This window comes from Mauremys reevesii, linkage group 10, assembly GCF_016161935.1.
Source record: "Mauremys reevesii isolate NIE-2019 linkage group 10, ASM1616193v1, whole genome shotgun sequence".
Classification (NCBI taxonomy): Eukaryota; Metazoa; Chordata; order Testudines; family Geoemydidae; genus Mauremys; species Mauremys reevesii.
In genome coordinates this window covers 38,710,221-38,724,807 of record NC_052632.1, presented here as the reverse complement: position 1 = coordinate 38,724,807, position 14,587 = coordinate 38,710,221, and the positions used below count along the sequence as shown (strand labels likewise).

Genomic DNA, 14,587 nt, shown 5'->3' with positions numbered 1-14,587 from the left:
TAGCCACTGGGGTTTGCAAGGCCTTCCTTACCGCAGACAACCTCTGCCTGGGACTTGGGGAGACCGAGCGGCAGCTCATTCTGCTCAAGCAGGATTTGGCCTTCTCCACCTCCATCTCCAAATTAAGGATCCTAAAAGACAGACAGACAGACAGACAGACAGCAGCCCCACCCTGCTTCCATTCATCACATCTCAATCTCTCTGTCACTTTCCCAACTGCCCCTCCCTCTGCCCTCTTTCCAACCACCATGTCCATTGCCTGGGCACTACCTGACAGCTGTCCCCACCCCCACGCTCAAATGGACCCCTTGTCCAACAGCTGCTCCCTGTGCTCCCTCTAGAGATGCCCCAGACCCAAACTGCCAGGTTGCCCAAACCCCCTTGCTCGCACCCAACCTCTGGGTCAATCACTGTCAGCCACTGTCCCCAGCACAACCCCTTTCCCTAAGGAAGAAGAGTAAGTTACGCTGGTGAGGTCAGTGCTGGCGAAAGGTGCCAGGCTGACGTATAGACTGAAGTCCTTTGCTTATCCACAGAACAGGTACAAGGGACCGAGCAGGGCACACACCAATCCCGACCTGAGTGGAGTTAATTCAAACCCTGGCCTCTCTGCTGAGCATGCCAGCCAGGGAGACAGCTACTGCCAGATCTGGGGGCTGCGTTTCTGGTGTGGACACTGGGCCACTAGGACTGGACTGAGACCTTCGACAGAGTAACTCATCACACACAAGCCACTAACAGCTCTTGGGTCAGAAGAACTTTCACTCACTCCCCACTGGCCTGGGCTGGAGTGGACATGGATGCCTAGGGGCGCTCTCCACCTCCAGTCTCGAGCCACCCAGTCTCCTGGGTTGGGGCAGCTGCCCCACTGAGAACACAGGCCACCGAGGGAGGGTAATATGGTGCTGACAGAAAAATTTAGACTAGGATTTCCAGGGGCACCTAAGGCAGGTAGGTGTCCAACTCTCATAGACTCTGGGTGCCTAACTCCCTTAGGTATGCCTAAAACCTCCACTCTAGCGCAATGATTTCACATGCTAAACAAGAAGTTCCTTAAGCTGCCGTCTTCACCGACCCACTCTGTGCCCTAGTCTCTCTCTGTACAGTACCTCTGACCCTGTCCCAGCTGCCTGCATCCTACGTACTCCTTGCCTAGACGTCTCAACCCAAGGCCTTCCTACCACCCGCCCTCAGTCCACCTACTTCTCTTGCAGGTCCCCTTTCTGTTTCTGGTCTTCATAGCGGGACAGGTCCAACCAGCTCTTTTCCTTCTCTAGTTGGGCGAGGGAGCTCTCCATCTGCTGTGGGAAAGGCGAGGTCAGGAGAGAATTCAAAGGCAAGCAGCTTAATTTTATACTAAACCTTGAAGAGGACAATGCCAGAGGAGTGCCACGCTCTGTTCTCAGTGACAGAGGCTGGACTGTTCCCAACAGAGATAAGCCAGAAGCTGCTCCAGCATCCCAGATAGGCATTTCTGATTTCCAGGATCACAAGCTTCTAGTTCCTCAAATGAGAGCACATGCTACAGGACATAACCTAGCTAGTGCAAAGCCCACTGAAGACAGTGGGACCTTTCCATTGATCTCAACAAGCACTGAGCACTCAGGCACAGAGAGTGTGAACAGCACCATCGCACTCCACTGTACTGCATTCACCCTCCGAAGGATGGGCACACACCAGCAGGGCCAGCTCCAGCTTATTTGCCGAAGCATTTCGGCGGCTGCTCTATCGCGCCGCTTCGTTCTTCGGCAGCAATTCAGCGGCGTGAGGGACCCGCCGCCAAATTGCCGCTGAAGACCTGGATGTGCTGCCCCTTTCCATTGGCCACTCCAAGCACCTGCTTCCTTTGCTGGTGTCTTGAGCCCACCCTGCACACCAGCTCGAGTCATCCCAATGGAAACAAGTGAGCAGCCTGCCCAGACCACTGAGATGTAATGTGCTGCATCTGAGAAGCTTGGAGTTGGTTAGACTCAACAGGCCTGAGCCTGAGGGGCTCTGAGCACATGTAGCTCCTATTGAAACCAATGGAGGGTGCAGGTGCTTAGCATGTCTCAGGGTCAGCCCCAAAATCAGGTGAGTGTCTAGAAGAAGGACTAGAACCAGCAGCTGCTCCTGTGTCCCAATCAGACAGGTCCTCACAAACTCCTCCAGGCTTTGGAGAGACTCCAGTTTACCTTCTGCTTAATGGAAAACAGCTCAAACTTCACCCTGTTGAGTTCCATCTTCTGCAGCTCTTCTTCCTGTCCCTCTAGCACCCCAGGAGCGTCCCGCAGAGAGGGCCCCAGCCCTGCTGTCCTCTGCACATCCTCTGGTAAAGATGCCCGCAGGTCCAGCTCCAATCCACTCCACACCCTTCGAGCCAATGGCCGCATGGGACCATATTCTTCTGTTTCCCAGTCCGGGAGACGAGATAAAGAATGCCTCCTTCTGAGTGGTGGGCTGGAATGTTTCCAGGCACATTCCATGCCATTGGTTAAAACTCTGCCAAGAAAGAGATCCATCCTTTTTTATTTTAATGACTGATTGAAAGGCCTAGGAAAGCAGAGCAATGAGGCTAGCTAACAGGAGACCCCAATGGTGACAAAGATGATCCTTAAACCATTGTTCACAACTCATTAGTCATACCACTTGCCATTAAAGGTTACCTGGTGCAATGGATTCGGGGGCATATTTAGGAAAAATATCTTGTCCAACTATATATCCTAGGAGACTCTATGGACAACTGGAGAACTAGTAGGATGATGTCATCCCATGTATCAAGTAGATGAAACCTGAATGACTGAAAGGGGAAGGGATAACTCCTATTTAACTCAGATGTCCTATAAGCAGCAGGAAGAAAACCTCTCTTTGTTAAAGATTCGATACCCACCCCAGTCCCTTCAATGAATGGCCGAGAAAGCTCACAGTAAACACCTGATACCTCCAGGGAGTCCTCAGGCAAATTCAGGGAAGACCAGATGTCTGTTCCCAAATGTGTCCCAGAAATCACTGCGCTAAGTGCAGCATTGCTTCAAAGGAGGCATGGTGAGAGGGAGAGGGGGAATCTGAGAGCCAAATGCAGCCACTGCACGTGGCTGAGCAGAAACATGGCCTCCCTTTCTGGTGGGAGTGAGCAGGACTAGAGCGGGCATAAACTTCACAGCCAAAGCTTAATTCCAAGAGCTACCAAGCACCTTTAACTCCCACTGATGTTAGTGGGAATTGCTGATACTTAGCCCATATCAGGATCAGGCACTTTGGGAAGAGCAGCAGGGGACAAAAGTATTGCTGAGTGATCATTATGGTCCCTGTGCTAGTCCAGTGACTCCTGAGAGGTGGTACCCTAGGCAGCCACCTGCAGTCCTGACACCTGAAAATTCCTCCAGTCCAGTTGGTGTCCTGCAGGTGAATTCCATTGAATTACACTGGGATCCTACTAAAAAAAACCCCACCACTTCTGCAGGGCAAGCGGAAATTTAAAGGCATGGACTATACTTCCCCTCTGCTCTTTGCTCAGGGGCTTCATTTGGTAAAATCAGTTATAGGAATGCTAGTGAAACCACCATCTCAGTTTGGATGACTAGATGGATGGATGTGTATGGGGATGAACAGATCAACTGATAGATCAATCTATCTTAGGCACATTTTTCTCATTATAGTTCTCAGGGGAAGGACACATTTCATATTTTAAAAGGAAATTAACCAAAAACAGTCACTCCAGAGTATGAATTATGCTGCAATATTCCACAGCTGGTGCAATTTGAACTCATGTGATTGAAACAACTTACTGCACACAAACTAGCTCTGCTCAGTAATTCACAATCCCAGATGCGTGACGTAAGAACATGGCAACTGTCTGCCTGAAACCCACCAGTGATTAATCTAATCCAATCCCCTGCATGCTGGATGCTTTCAAGGAAGGAGAAAACCTCTTCAGGCACCTAGTTGTGCAGTGCTATATCCAACAGGGAAATTTCTTCCTGACTGCAAATGGTGATCAATTTCTGGCCTGAAGCATGAGGATGAACAGCCCTTGTTTTGTCTTACCTAGTGTGACTGCAGATGCTATTTGTCTGGCTGTGAGTGTCTGATCCATTTTTAAATGTATTAAACAAGTTGATCCAGTAACACACAGCAGCAGGGAGTTCCAGTTGTAACATATTGCTTAAGAAAAGGATCTGACCTGCTATGTAAGTATTTCTTTCTGTCCTTCCATTCATCCAACTAAACTGTACTTATATATGAAAGATTCCTTGCAAATCTTCCTAGCAAGCAAGTTTTCCGCACCCCTGATCCACAGATGATTCCACTCAATTCCCACAGAATCCCTCCCATCCCAAGCTCTTTTAAAACTGAACTTACATCCCACTATCTATGGAGTGGATCCCTCGCAAGGGGCTCATGGACCTGGCTCTTTCGATGTGCTTGGGGCTAAAAAAGCCCCTGCTGGACTCTCTCCATGCGCTGTTTGAGTGGCTGGGCTCCCAGGGTCCTGGCGTCCCGTTCAGAGGGTTCTGAATGAGGTGAGGAAGAGAAGATTGATGCAGAGGACAGGGATGTGCCACTTCCATCTTGATCCCCCCTTGATACACACGCTCACACTCTCTCCTTTTCACTGTACCCGTCCCCCACTGGAATCACTCCCCATCAATGTCAGGCATGTTGCCTGAACAAAGGCAGTGAAACATGGGGGCAGTCACTAACAACCCCTGCCACCCGGCCACCCCATGAACAGTCATGGCAATACAGTTCAGCTTGTGAGGGAGAGGGGAACTGGGGTGTGGCAGAGGTGATGCCAGAGGTGAGATCATGGAGGATTGCTGGCATATTGCCCTCCAAGCAGTTTGAGTGTGTCAAGGAACCCAGTCCCAGACCCATCACTGGCAGGACATCAGCCTGCTTTATCTTAGGAGACACATGGTATGATAAGCAGAAGGCCGGGGTGGAACGTGACCCCTTTGCAGGGATCCTGTGACGCCCCAGAGAGATGCCTGGTCCCCCAGCGTGAAGGTCAGGCTGGTCCCATTACCTCTCCTCGGAAGGGGACCCCTGACAAGGGGTAGCTGTTTGTGTAGCTCCTCTCCAGCTCCGACACGGAACAGGGTCGAGATGCCCGTGGGCTTCTTTTATAGCTCTCAGGATCCTGGCCAGCCCAGCCTGTGGCCCCCGTGTCAGTGCCATGCTGGAAGCATCCATCACCGCTGTACCGGGACGGCAGGCCAGGAAAGCTGCTCTGCTTCTGGTGGGACATTTATGGCCCGGTGGTATGAGGGAGGGGTGGTGCCCTCCCTTGAAGGGTCATCAGTGCAGCTTAGTCTCAGGTACTGATGTTTGCTTCACATACTGCACTTTCCCTGGAGCTTCCAAGGGGAATCTCACAGATCCAGATCTATGACACACGGAGGAGGTGCAATCCCGCTGTGGTGTGGAGTGCCAGAGGCCTGTCACCAAGGGCAGCAAAAGGAAGAATCAGTGGCTACCCAAGGGAGGAATTCGTATGGGATACCTCACCCTGCAATGTCACTCCCTACTGCGCCACCTCCAAGCACATCCCAGAATCCTCCGTTCCATTTCCCAGGGTGCCGTGCGAATCAGCACACTGCGCTATGGGGCAGATCCTCTGGCTGCAATCAGCTGGGCAGATCTGTATGGTCAGGACACTGGAGAGAGGGAACGAGAGGAGGCTTGCAACCCCATCCTTTCCCCTGGACTGTGCTGGTAGCCCCACTGGAGGTGATGGCCAATAAGAACCCTTAGTGTTTTCTCTCAAATGTCACAGCGCTGAGCACAGCATAAACCCACAGACAGATGACTGCGTCTCCTCTCACAGAGGTGACTCCCCGAACGAGCTCAAAACCTTCCACAGCAGGAACGTCTATATCCCACTTCACTCGCAAGGCTGAAGGCCACTCTCCCCTACCAGTCACAGAGCTCACCTGGTCAACCCCACAGCAAACATCCCTGTAGACGTGTCTGACACAGGCGACGATGCTGCAGAGGGAGGCGGGAGGCTCTGACCATGGACTTGGAGGTAGAACACAAGTGGGCAGATAAGGCTCGGTGGTTCCTTGGCAACGTCAGCTCCCAGCAGGGGAGAGTCCAAAGGAGGAACCTTTGCCCCCAGGTGGCCCTAGAGCTCCAAACTGGACCCCATCTCTATTCACAACACCCTGCATTTGCCAACACAGGGTGTGTGATAGGAAAAGACCAAGCCCTGGTGAACATGAAGTGGCTGCACCCTCTGCTCCAAGCTCTGGCCAGGAGAAACGCAGGCACTGGTGAGAGTGGAAGCAGAGCGCTGGTAAGTGACTTACCCATCCGCAAGTCTCCCCACAGGCTCTCGGGGACCCCAACCGACTGAATTGCCTGGGTGTCTCTTCGTTCAGCTCAGCTGCTGTACTCACCACCGCTCCCCGTGTCAGGAAACACAGGGCTGCTGCTGCCACGGCAACCGAGATGGCAACAAGCTTCAAAGTGCCTGTTCCCCCTCTCCTGATAAACTGGCTCCGATTGTGAAGCGTAGGCGGCTGTCAGCTGGGGGAGCCGCAAGGGCGCCTGGCAGAGTTACTCACCAGCCGCAGCAGGCCCACGCTTCCCCACGCACCCTGGGCCCCTCTCCTCTCCTGCAACTATCCCTCTCACTCTATGCTCAGCACTTCCCTGGGAATGAAAGTAGAACTGCCCCACTCCTGCCTCCCCCGCTTCCATCCTGGGCCCCAGGGATAGAGGAATCGTGGTGGCGCAGCTGAGATCCTATGTGAGTGGGGGGTGAGGGTCGCCACAGCCAGTGAATTTGCAACTAACCAGATCCCCCAGCCTAAACCCTCCTCCACAACTAAACTCTGCTTTCATTTCTCTGGCTCAGCCTTCCTGCGGTAACTGTCTTGTTAAAACAAAGAAATCTGATCTGCCCTTGAACATATGACTGGAAAAGTGCTCAGATGTAAAAAAAATAAGATACTGCCCCAAAGAACTTCCAATCTACCTAGAGGGAAAACAGGCCCCGAGACATAAAATGACTTGCCCACGGCCACGCGACAGGACAGTGGTGAAGCAGGGGAAAATGGCAACTTCCTATTTGGTTTTTAATTATTTTAAAGATTCGATGTAAGTCGCTTAAAATCTCTGTTGAGTAATTTACTCTTCTCGAGAATGAAATGCAACAGGTAGAAAATTGTGTCTGTTACGTGGCAGTTTTCTTTCAATCCCCTCTTAGTTCATTTGCAGCTATAGGTGCGCTGCCTTTCCACCTGCCGCTCAATCTATACATCCCTTTACAGACACCATTTACCTAGCACTCCACATTCCCCACTGCCTGCACAAGCCTGCCGACAACAATTACCTCCCAAAATGTCCATCAAGTCTCTTTTACATACCGTACATGACTCACCGGCTATTAATAGCAGCAACCACTGATCCCTTTATTAGCTTTTCATTGACACTCATGTTTGCACTCAAAGGGGAAAAGGGGGCTGGGAATCCAACTCCTCTCTGAATGCTGACAAACCAGCCATGCCAGGGATTGCTGGATCCAGGGATAAAAGCTGCCAACCCTCCATGTTCAAAACTCATGAGTCAGGCCACAAAAATATGAGATTTTTTGTAAAATACATTTTGGGTTCTTTTCATTTTTCTTCAAGACTTTTCAAGCTTTTCTCTGCAACCATGAGGGTGAGAAGCTTTTTATGAAAACGAAAGCTGAGCGTCTCACATACTCACATGACTCCAGGAGCTGGGGCTTTAAGGAAAACACCAAATATTGTGAGACTCATGATCAGATCACAAGGGTTGGCAACCCTGAGTAACCAGAGATAAGTGAGCACAGAGGCTGTAAGCCCCCGCCGAAGGCATACTCATGGCACAGGAGGCCCTCTGACGGAGCTGCAGAGCTGGCTCTCCCGCCCCTTCTCTCCCATGCTGCAGAAAGCCCCAGCGCTGGAGGCACTTTGAGGGCAGTGGCTGGCTTGGGCATTTTAGAGCAGGTGATGGGGGCGGTTCACCTACATGTACCGCAGTGGGCCCCAGTGAAGGGAGCATTTTAGGATGGGGGGGAGTGTGCTGGAGCATTTCATAGTGGGAGTGGGGGGCAGTGCTGCACCCCAACAATTTTGCAACCGTGCAGCAGGCAAGTTCAAGCAGAGCTACCCCAGCCTGCATCAGGAGACAAACCTGCCCTCAGCAGGTCCAGAATAAGGGAGATACTAGGCCCTTCTCTGTCCCAATGGGGTCTTGTCAGGTCACAAATTACCCCAAATTTAGTTCTTTGTAAACACAAGATTTTACAAAACAAAAGGTCAATAGCAACATTTCCATGATCTTATCAATTCCCTTGGAAAAGCAAACAAAGCAATCATTCTCCAGCACTGTTTGTGACCCAAACATTGCCACCCTGGGCTAGCAGGGTGGATAAAAATCAATTATTTAAAAAAAAATCGGATTTTTTTTATTTAAATCAGATTTTTTGATAAAATGCTTTTTGAGGAAAAAACCTATCTAAAGATAGTTTTAATTAAGATACATTATAGCTCAAAGATATGTCATCATGGAAAAGGGATTCATGTAATGTTTAAGAAAAGTTTTGTAAATGAGTTCCAATAGTTCATGGATTAGGGATTCAATCTTATTGGGGGGGGGGGGGAGTTCAGGGGCTTCTGTATAGATTATTTAGGTTAATCTTTCTATCTACCCAATGGGGCTCAGTTCTCAGTCTAGAAGATACCCTCAGAGATGCTTAGTTTTGCAGTTCTCAAGCTGTGGATTTGTGTCTCCGGAGGTAATATGCTTGTTAACAGCAAAATGTTCTTAAATAAATAATATATAGAGGTGAGAAATAACAGACCTCAGCTCCCTCTGCAAATTTGTGTACACAGAGTCAATCCCTTACCTCTCTCTAAAAGTGCAAAGTTTCAAAAAGTTCAATTAATAGAAGATTGTTCAGGGCAGAATAGATCTGGACAGGGAGAAGAAGTCTGGAGATAAATGTGAGAAGCGAGAGACATGCTTGTTTGGTTAAAATATTATATGTTTGCTGTTGAAGAAAAAAATCCAGAATACTTAACATCGTTGTTTTAGCTAAATAAAACTATTTAAATGTCCGTCTGATGATGTTCTCCTCCTAATACAGCATGGCAAGAAAATCCTCCGAATATTAATGATTAGCCTGTTGAATTGGAGATAGTTCACAGTCCAATAACTTCATAAATATCTGCTTCAATTACGTTTGGTAAATGAAATAACCAATCATTCATTTTCTGATATAGCTGTAAAACTAATCTGAAGTTTTCAAAATAAATCACTTAAAAATGTGTAGTGTGTACCTTCTAAAAATGAAACCTAAATCTATCTCTGAGTTGTGAAGAATATGTATTAGGGTTGTAACAACCAACAAGAATGCACTTTTATGTAGAAAGCCATGATTAAATCAAGTCTTCCTGACCAGTGATTTAAATCAAATTTGCACTGTGGGCTAGCATATAACATTCTTTCATTCGTTTCAATTTATTGAAAAGAAGTTCCTGTCTCAAGCATTAGATACTGTAATATACACGCTTAGGATTCTTTATTGATCCCACTCACAGATCAGGGGAGTTCCAGGTGAACAACTGCTAGGAGAAGGTCTTGGCAAAAGCAGAGGTTGGGGAACATAGAAGCTGTCAAGAGTCACCCAGTGGCCTGCAGATGCTTTGAATCCTGGGGACCCACCATCCTTTCCTTTTTTGGGGGGGAAGGGGGATCCTGACCCATTTGACAGGACAAGGAGGGGGAATCCTCCTTCTTGAATCCCTTGAGAGGAGAAGATCTAGGTCAAAAATTGGCAGGGGTATTCAGGTCCAAGTGTAGCAACTGAAATTTCTTGTTTTGTTTTTTCAATAGGCTAGACAGGAGGTTAATGGATTCCCTTTAGTATAGATGAGATCCTTTGCATGGAACTTTAAACCACCCTACAGCGTTTCAGAGAAAATTCTCTCCCTGATACACAATTCTAGAGGGTCTCTTAAAAATTCCACCGACAGATGATCCGGCTCCTGAAAGCTGCTCCCTGCAGGTGAGACCCTTCAGGGCCGAAGTGCTACAAGGCTTTTCCCTCAGAGGTATCACTCCGCAGCCCTGCAGCCAGGCACGGCCTGGGCGGTGCAGCTCTAACCTGCAGCCGGGTTGTGGCTCAGGGCAAGGGGAGCGCTCCCGAAGGCGGGGTGCGAGTGTAGGGGAGCATGGCACGGGCTGGGCTTGTGCCAAGCGACCCCTGGCAACAAATACAACCCATTGATGGCTGTTATGCAAGGAAACCGAATGCGCAGGCGGGCGGGCACGCTACAGAGGTGCCCTGTTCTACGCCGAGCCCCTGCCCGCCCCCTCCCGGCCGCCACGTGCCCGGGAGGAAGGGGGGTTTTGCAAAGGAGTCCTCCAAGAGCATAGAGCGGGCGGTTAGAGGAGCCAGGAGCATAGGTAGGGCTCGGAGGAGCCGCTCTTGCCGGCGTAACGGGTTGTCAGCAGGGAGGCGCTGCGCGCGCAGCTCGGGTCGTGCTTGGAAGAGGTGGCTGCGTGGTGCCCGCTCGCGCCGCAGGTCTAGCCGGAAGCGGAAGCAGCGGCGGCGGCGGCGGCGCAGGGCCTGAGCGGATCCGCTGAGCGCAGCTCTGAGGGGGTGCGGGACGGTGAGTGCGGGGCGCCCGGCCGCGACAGCCCCCGGAGGCGGGGTGCGCGAGCGGGGCAACAACATCCGGGAACTCGGAGTGGGGGAGGGGGAGAGACCCGGATGAGGCACGGCCCGGGCCTGAGGGCCGCGACGCGCTTCCCTAGCGCCAGGTCTGAGCGCCTCCCTCCGCGGGCTTCCCCGCCGCTGCTCCCCACCCCCGCGGGTCCCGGGGCGCCCCCCTTCCTGCCCCCCGGGGCTGACCCCCATAAACTGAGGGTCCGGGGCGCCCCCTTCCATGTCTCCGGCCTCTGGGGCTGATCCCCCATAAACTGAGGGTCCCCGGGCGCCCCCCTTCCCTGCCCCCCTCCCTCGGGCTGACTCCCTCTCACCCCGAAGGTCCGGGGGCGCTCTCCTTTCCCTGCCCCCCGCCTCTGGGCCTGCTTTGTTTATGCTGTAGTGTGTGTGTCTGGAACCAATTCCTCCGCAGGTTCCTTTCAGATGGGAGGGGTTTGAAATTCACAAGGGTTTTCACAGCTGAGCCCCGGTTTTGGAAAGTCTGCCGATGAAGATGTTGTAGAAATAATATAATTGTATTGGGTGAGATAGAAGGGTTTTACTTTTGGATTGTCAGCTATGTCCATTTAAAAGTCTTCATTACTATGATCAAATGAAGGATGCAAAGAGACCAAAGTCCTTTTTTTGCAACTCTCAGATAACGACCAAGTGCACCTCTTTGTAATATACTGCATTGAGAAACACTGTGCTTCCGACTGGGTTCTGTTAAAGCAGCAACTGGAAACCCGTTTGTGTCAGAGTGGTTTGGGAGATGTTTTGTTTCTGTGTCTATCTGGATTGGCAGAATGAGACGTGGATACACAGATTGGGGAATCAAGTGGATGAAGGGAGGGGAAGTGTTCTTAGAGGCTGAACACTGTGGGCTCTACTTTAGTCCCTCAATCAGAAGGCCAACACTCGCCTTGAGGGAGGTAGTGTTTTGCATTGTTCCCTAATCACGATTTTCACTATCTGAAGAAACAGCTGATGGGTCCAATAGAAGCTTTATCTAGAACTCTTCAGGTAGATCTGAGATCACCATGATGGGATGGTAGAATATGGTAGGAGGAACCATTGACACCCTTGGTTAAGGCTCTGCACCTCAAAAGAATGGCACTTAGAGTATCTCAGACAGAAGGTGGAGATAAAGTAGAAATAAGGCAGAAGAAGAGATCTAGAAAATCCATACAAGATGAGGGAGAAACCAGGAATGATTGCTTTGTTCTAGGGCATTATTAGTGAAAGATAAGCTTTTGCCTTTTTTAACTTGATTTTTTTTTAACCTGACTTGAGGGCTTTCAAAATCTGACAGGCTTTCCACATTTATACTGTCTACATTTTGCATTTCTCTACCAAAGAAGATCGACTTAGTTTTATTTTCTAGCTCTTATGAATTCGTCCAGTTCTGTGGGGTTTGAGTTGTGAATACTACTGCAAGGGATACTGAGAGGATAACAATAAATTATTTTTAATTTTTAATTTTTTTATTTAAATCAGATTTGATTTAAAATATATTTTCTTTTAAAAATATGTTTAAAATTAAATTAGAAATTATTACCCATGGTAATGCTTAAACTTATTATAATCTATTAAAATCATGTAAATAAATCCAAAATGCGGCATCAATGAGCCCTCCTCAAATTATAATGCATTAAATGGTGATTTTTTTAAATTATATACAGAATCAGGAGGAAAGTGTAGAAATTAAGAATCTGAATACATATGTTTTAAACTATATAATTGCTTAAATAAATGTGAATAGGTATGGCATACCTCCCCGGATAACAAAAAGTAGTATTGCCTTTACACGAAATTTTATATTTGGTTGCAAAGCAGCTCATTTTCATGGTTATACCAATTGATCTGAATGAACCTTTCTTTAGGAAAATGACTGAAAAATACAAATGCAAAACAAGTTTAAAAATGATGACTTAAATCACCTTGATTAAATCAATCTACCCGTAGGGTTTAAATCCAAATAAGCTGTTTCACTGGAATTTTTCTTAAAAAAACCAAAACAACAAAAACATGGAAATGGTTGATCTTTTTTTAAAAAAAAAAACACGGTAAAATGTTATAACTTACACTTTGGCCCTAAATTGATCTGATGGTGGCCTTTTAAGAGGCTTATAGTTTGTTCCAGTCCCAGTGTAACAGTGATAGTTAATTTCTTAAAAGAAGATCCGACCCATGTTCTCTAAGCTGGCCAAGCTGTCCTCAGATGCTCCCTGATCCTGGAACTGGCACCCAGGCTGATCCAAGAGAGAGTAGCCTTCAGGATACTGTCTTGTATGAAGTACCAACAAGGATTTTTGAGGAGCTGGGCGTCATTGTGCAGGTTGTCCAGGCCTCTTTCTGAGACGCGTAAGAAGTGCTATGACTTCTTTATGCCACTAGAGGCTTTCCTTATGTCAGGGAATCCTCCTGAGGCCATTTAAACCAGGATTTATGGCTGCTTTGCACTGGAGCAGGGCAAAGCGGTGAGAGAGGATGCTGGATAATCACTCTCTACTCTGGCCACTGCATTCTCTCTTGTCTTTCAAATACGTGTGTGTGGAAGATTCCCTAACAGATACAGTTGAAATCTGTTTTTTTCTGCAAATAAGAACTCCAGTCCACAGGAACACCATTTTGAATGTCAGTGAAAAGCTGTTAGGAAGTACTGATTTTTTTTCACACCATATTAATATAGACTGGATTCTAACTGTGATCAAGAAGTGAAAGGCTCTGAATCTACTTACAAATACTCTGAGCCATCCACATCCCTTTTATGTCTGATTATTTAGGTGTCATTTATATTTTTTAACAGAGCGGCAATGCTCTTTTGTATTAAAGGGACACTTTATTTAATGTAGTCAGTTTTTAAAAAGTTAAAATAGCGTCAAGTCCTACATCTGCTCCTGTGTCTCCCTGCCAATTTCCATAGTTTTATAATCACTTTTCCTATTTAACAGTGTGTTCTCATCTCTGTTGCTTTTGTGAAACAGGGTAAACTAACCGGTATACAGAGGAAACAGTGAAACAGATTACAATTTATTGTAAAGCAAATAAACTTGAAATAAATATAGGGAAAAGTTTTTCCTAGCCCCTTTCAGTTACAGTAATTTTAGGTGTTTGTAACAAAAGAGGATATAAAACTTTTTAGAAAAAAGGTGATTTTTATGTTGATGGTGTACGTGTAATGTTTTTGGGGTTTGGTTACATGCATTGCTTGCTTTGTGAAGCCTTTTAAAAATTATAACTTATTAATATTGCTGGTGATGGCTTTTATGGGACTTTCCTCCAGCTCTTCAGGCATGGTTTCTGTTTTCATGCTTTTCGCTTACTATGCAGTGAGCTGTAAGAGGCTTTCAAAAAGTTGGTAAAATGTGAACAGTTAGTTCCAGAGAATGTTGGAGCTCCTGAACTCTGTGTAGAAGTTGGTGGGGATCTGGGTGTAGGAAACTAGAAATGTTTGCCCATAGAGGAAATGACAGTTTTTACTTGAAGTGCCTTTCTTATGTCCCTAGATGCATCACTGCAAGAGATTTCAATCCCCTGAGCAGGAGACCTATATGAGTCACAAATGGAAGAGGAGGAGGTCTCATAGCAGAGAGTATGAAGGAAGACTGCGATACCAGCCTCAAAGGGATCTTCCAAGGAGATCACGGTCTAGAAGGTGAGAGTTGGTTTAATCTGAGGCTGGGATTCTCCTCTAAGCACCTATTCTGGAATGGGAGGGTATATATGGCTGGGTGACATTCTCTAATGTACTGTCTTAGATTCTAATCAGATTTCAGGAATAGAATTGGGTGATGACAACATGCATTTCCTGATCATGGCTAATAGCTTCAAAATTATAAGTCCTTGATATGGAAGTAAATGGGTTTATTTGCTTCTGAGCCTCCTGTTAAACTTTGACTCCATATCCGACTACGACCC

General features: G+C 47.9%; 2 protein-coding genes across 14 annotated transcripts in view; one reads left to right on the top strand and one right to left on the bottom strand.

The window, feature by feature from the left end:
* Window positions 1-6,614, bottom strand: part of LOC120374024 (protein lava lamp) — a 41,864-nt gene extending 35,250 nt beyond the window's left edge. For 4 of the 12 annotated variants that reach the window (XM_039493214.1, XM_039493220.1, XM_039493216.1 and 1 more), the window contains exons 1-6: window positions 6,294-6,614; window positions 5,009-5,420; window positions 4,342-4,493; window positions 2,175-2,481; window positions 1,204-1,301; window positions 32-131 (exon numbers count right to left, since the gene is read on the bottom strand). In XM_039493214.1, the coding sequence (XP_039349148.1) occupies window positions 32-131; window positions 1,204-1,301; window positions 2,175-2,481; window positions 4,342-4,493; window positions 5,009-5,230 (879 nt within the window). In that variant the 5' untranslated portion in view covers window positions 5,231-5,420; window positions 6,294-6,614. The remainder of the gene's footprint in view (window positions 1-31; window positions 132-1,203; window positions 1,302-2,174; window positions 2,482-4,341; window positions 4,494-5,008; window positions 5,421-6,293) is intronic. The other 8 variants (XM_039493215.1, XM_039493217.1, XM_039493218.1 and 5 more) reach the window with 8 other exon arrangements.
* Window positions 6,615-10,455: 3,841 nt separating this feature from the next.
* CLK3 (CDC like kinase 3) overlaps window positions 10,456-14,587 on the top strand; it is a 28,165-nt gene continuing 24,033 nt past the window's right edge. The window contains exons 1-2 of one of the 2 annotated variants that reach the window (XM_039491186.1): window positions 10,456-10,631; window positions 14,176-14,324. In XM_039491186.1, the coding sequence (XP_039347120.1) occupies window positions 14,176-14,324 (149 nt within the window). In that variant the 5' untranslated portion in view covers window positions 10,456-10,631. Of the gene's footprint in view, window positions 10,632-10,703; window positions 10,783-14,175; window positions 14,325-14,587 lie in introns of those variants that run through there. The other variant, XM_039491187.1, reaches the window with a different exon arrangement.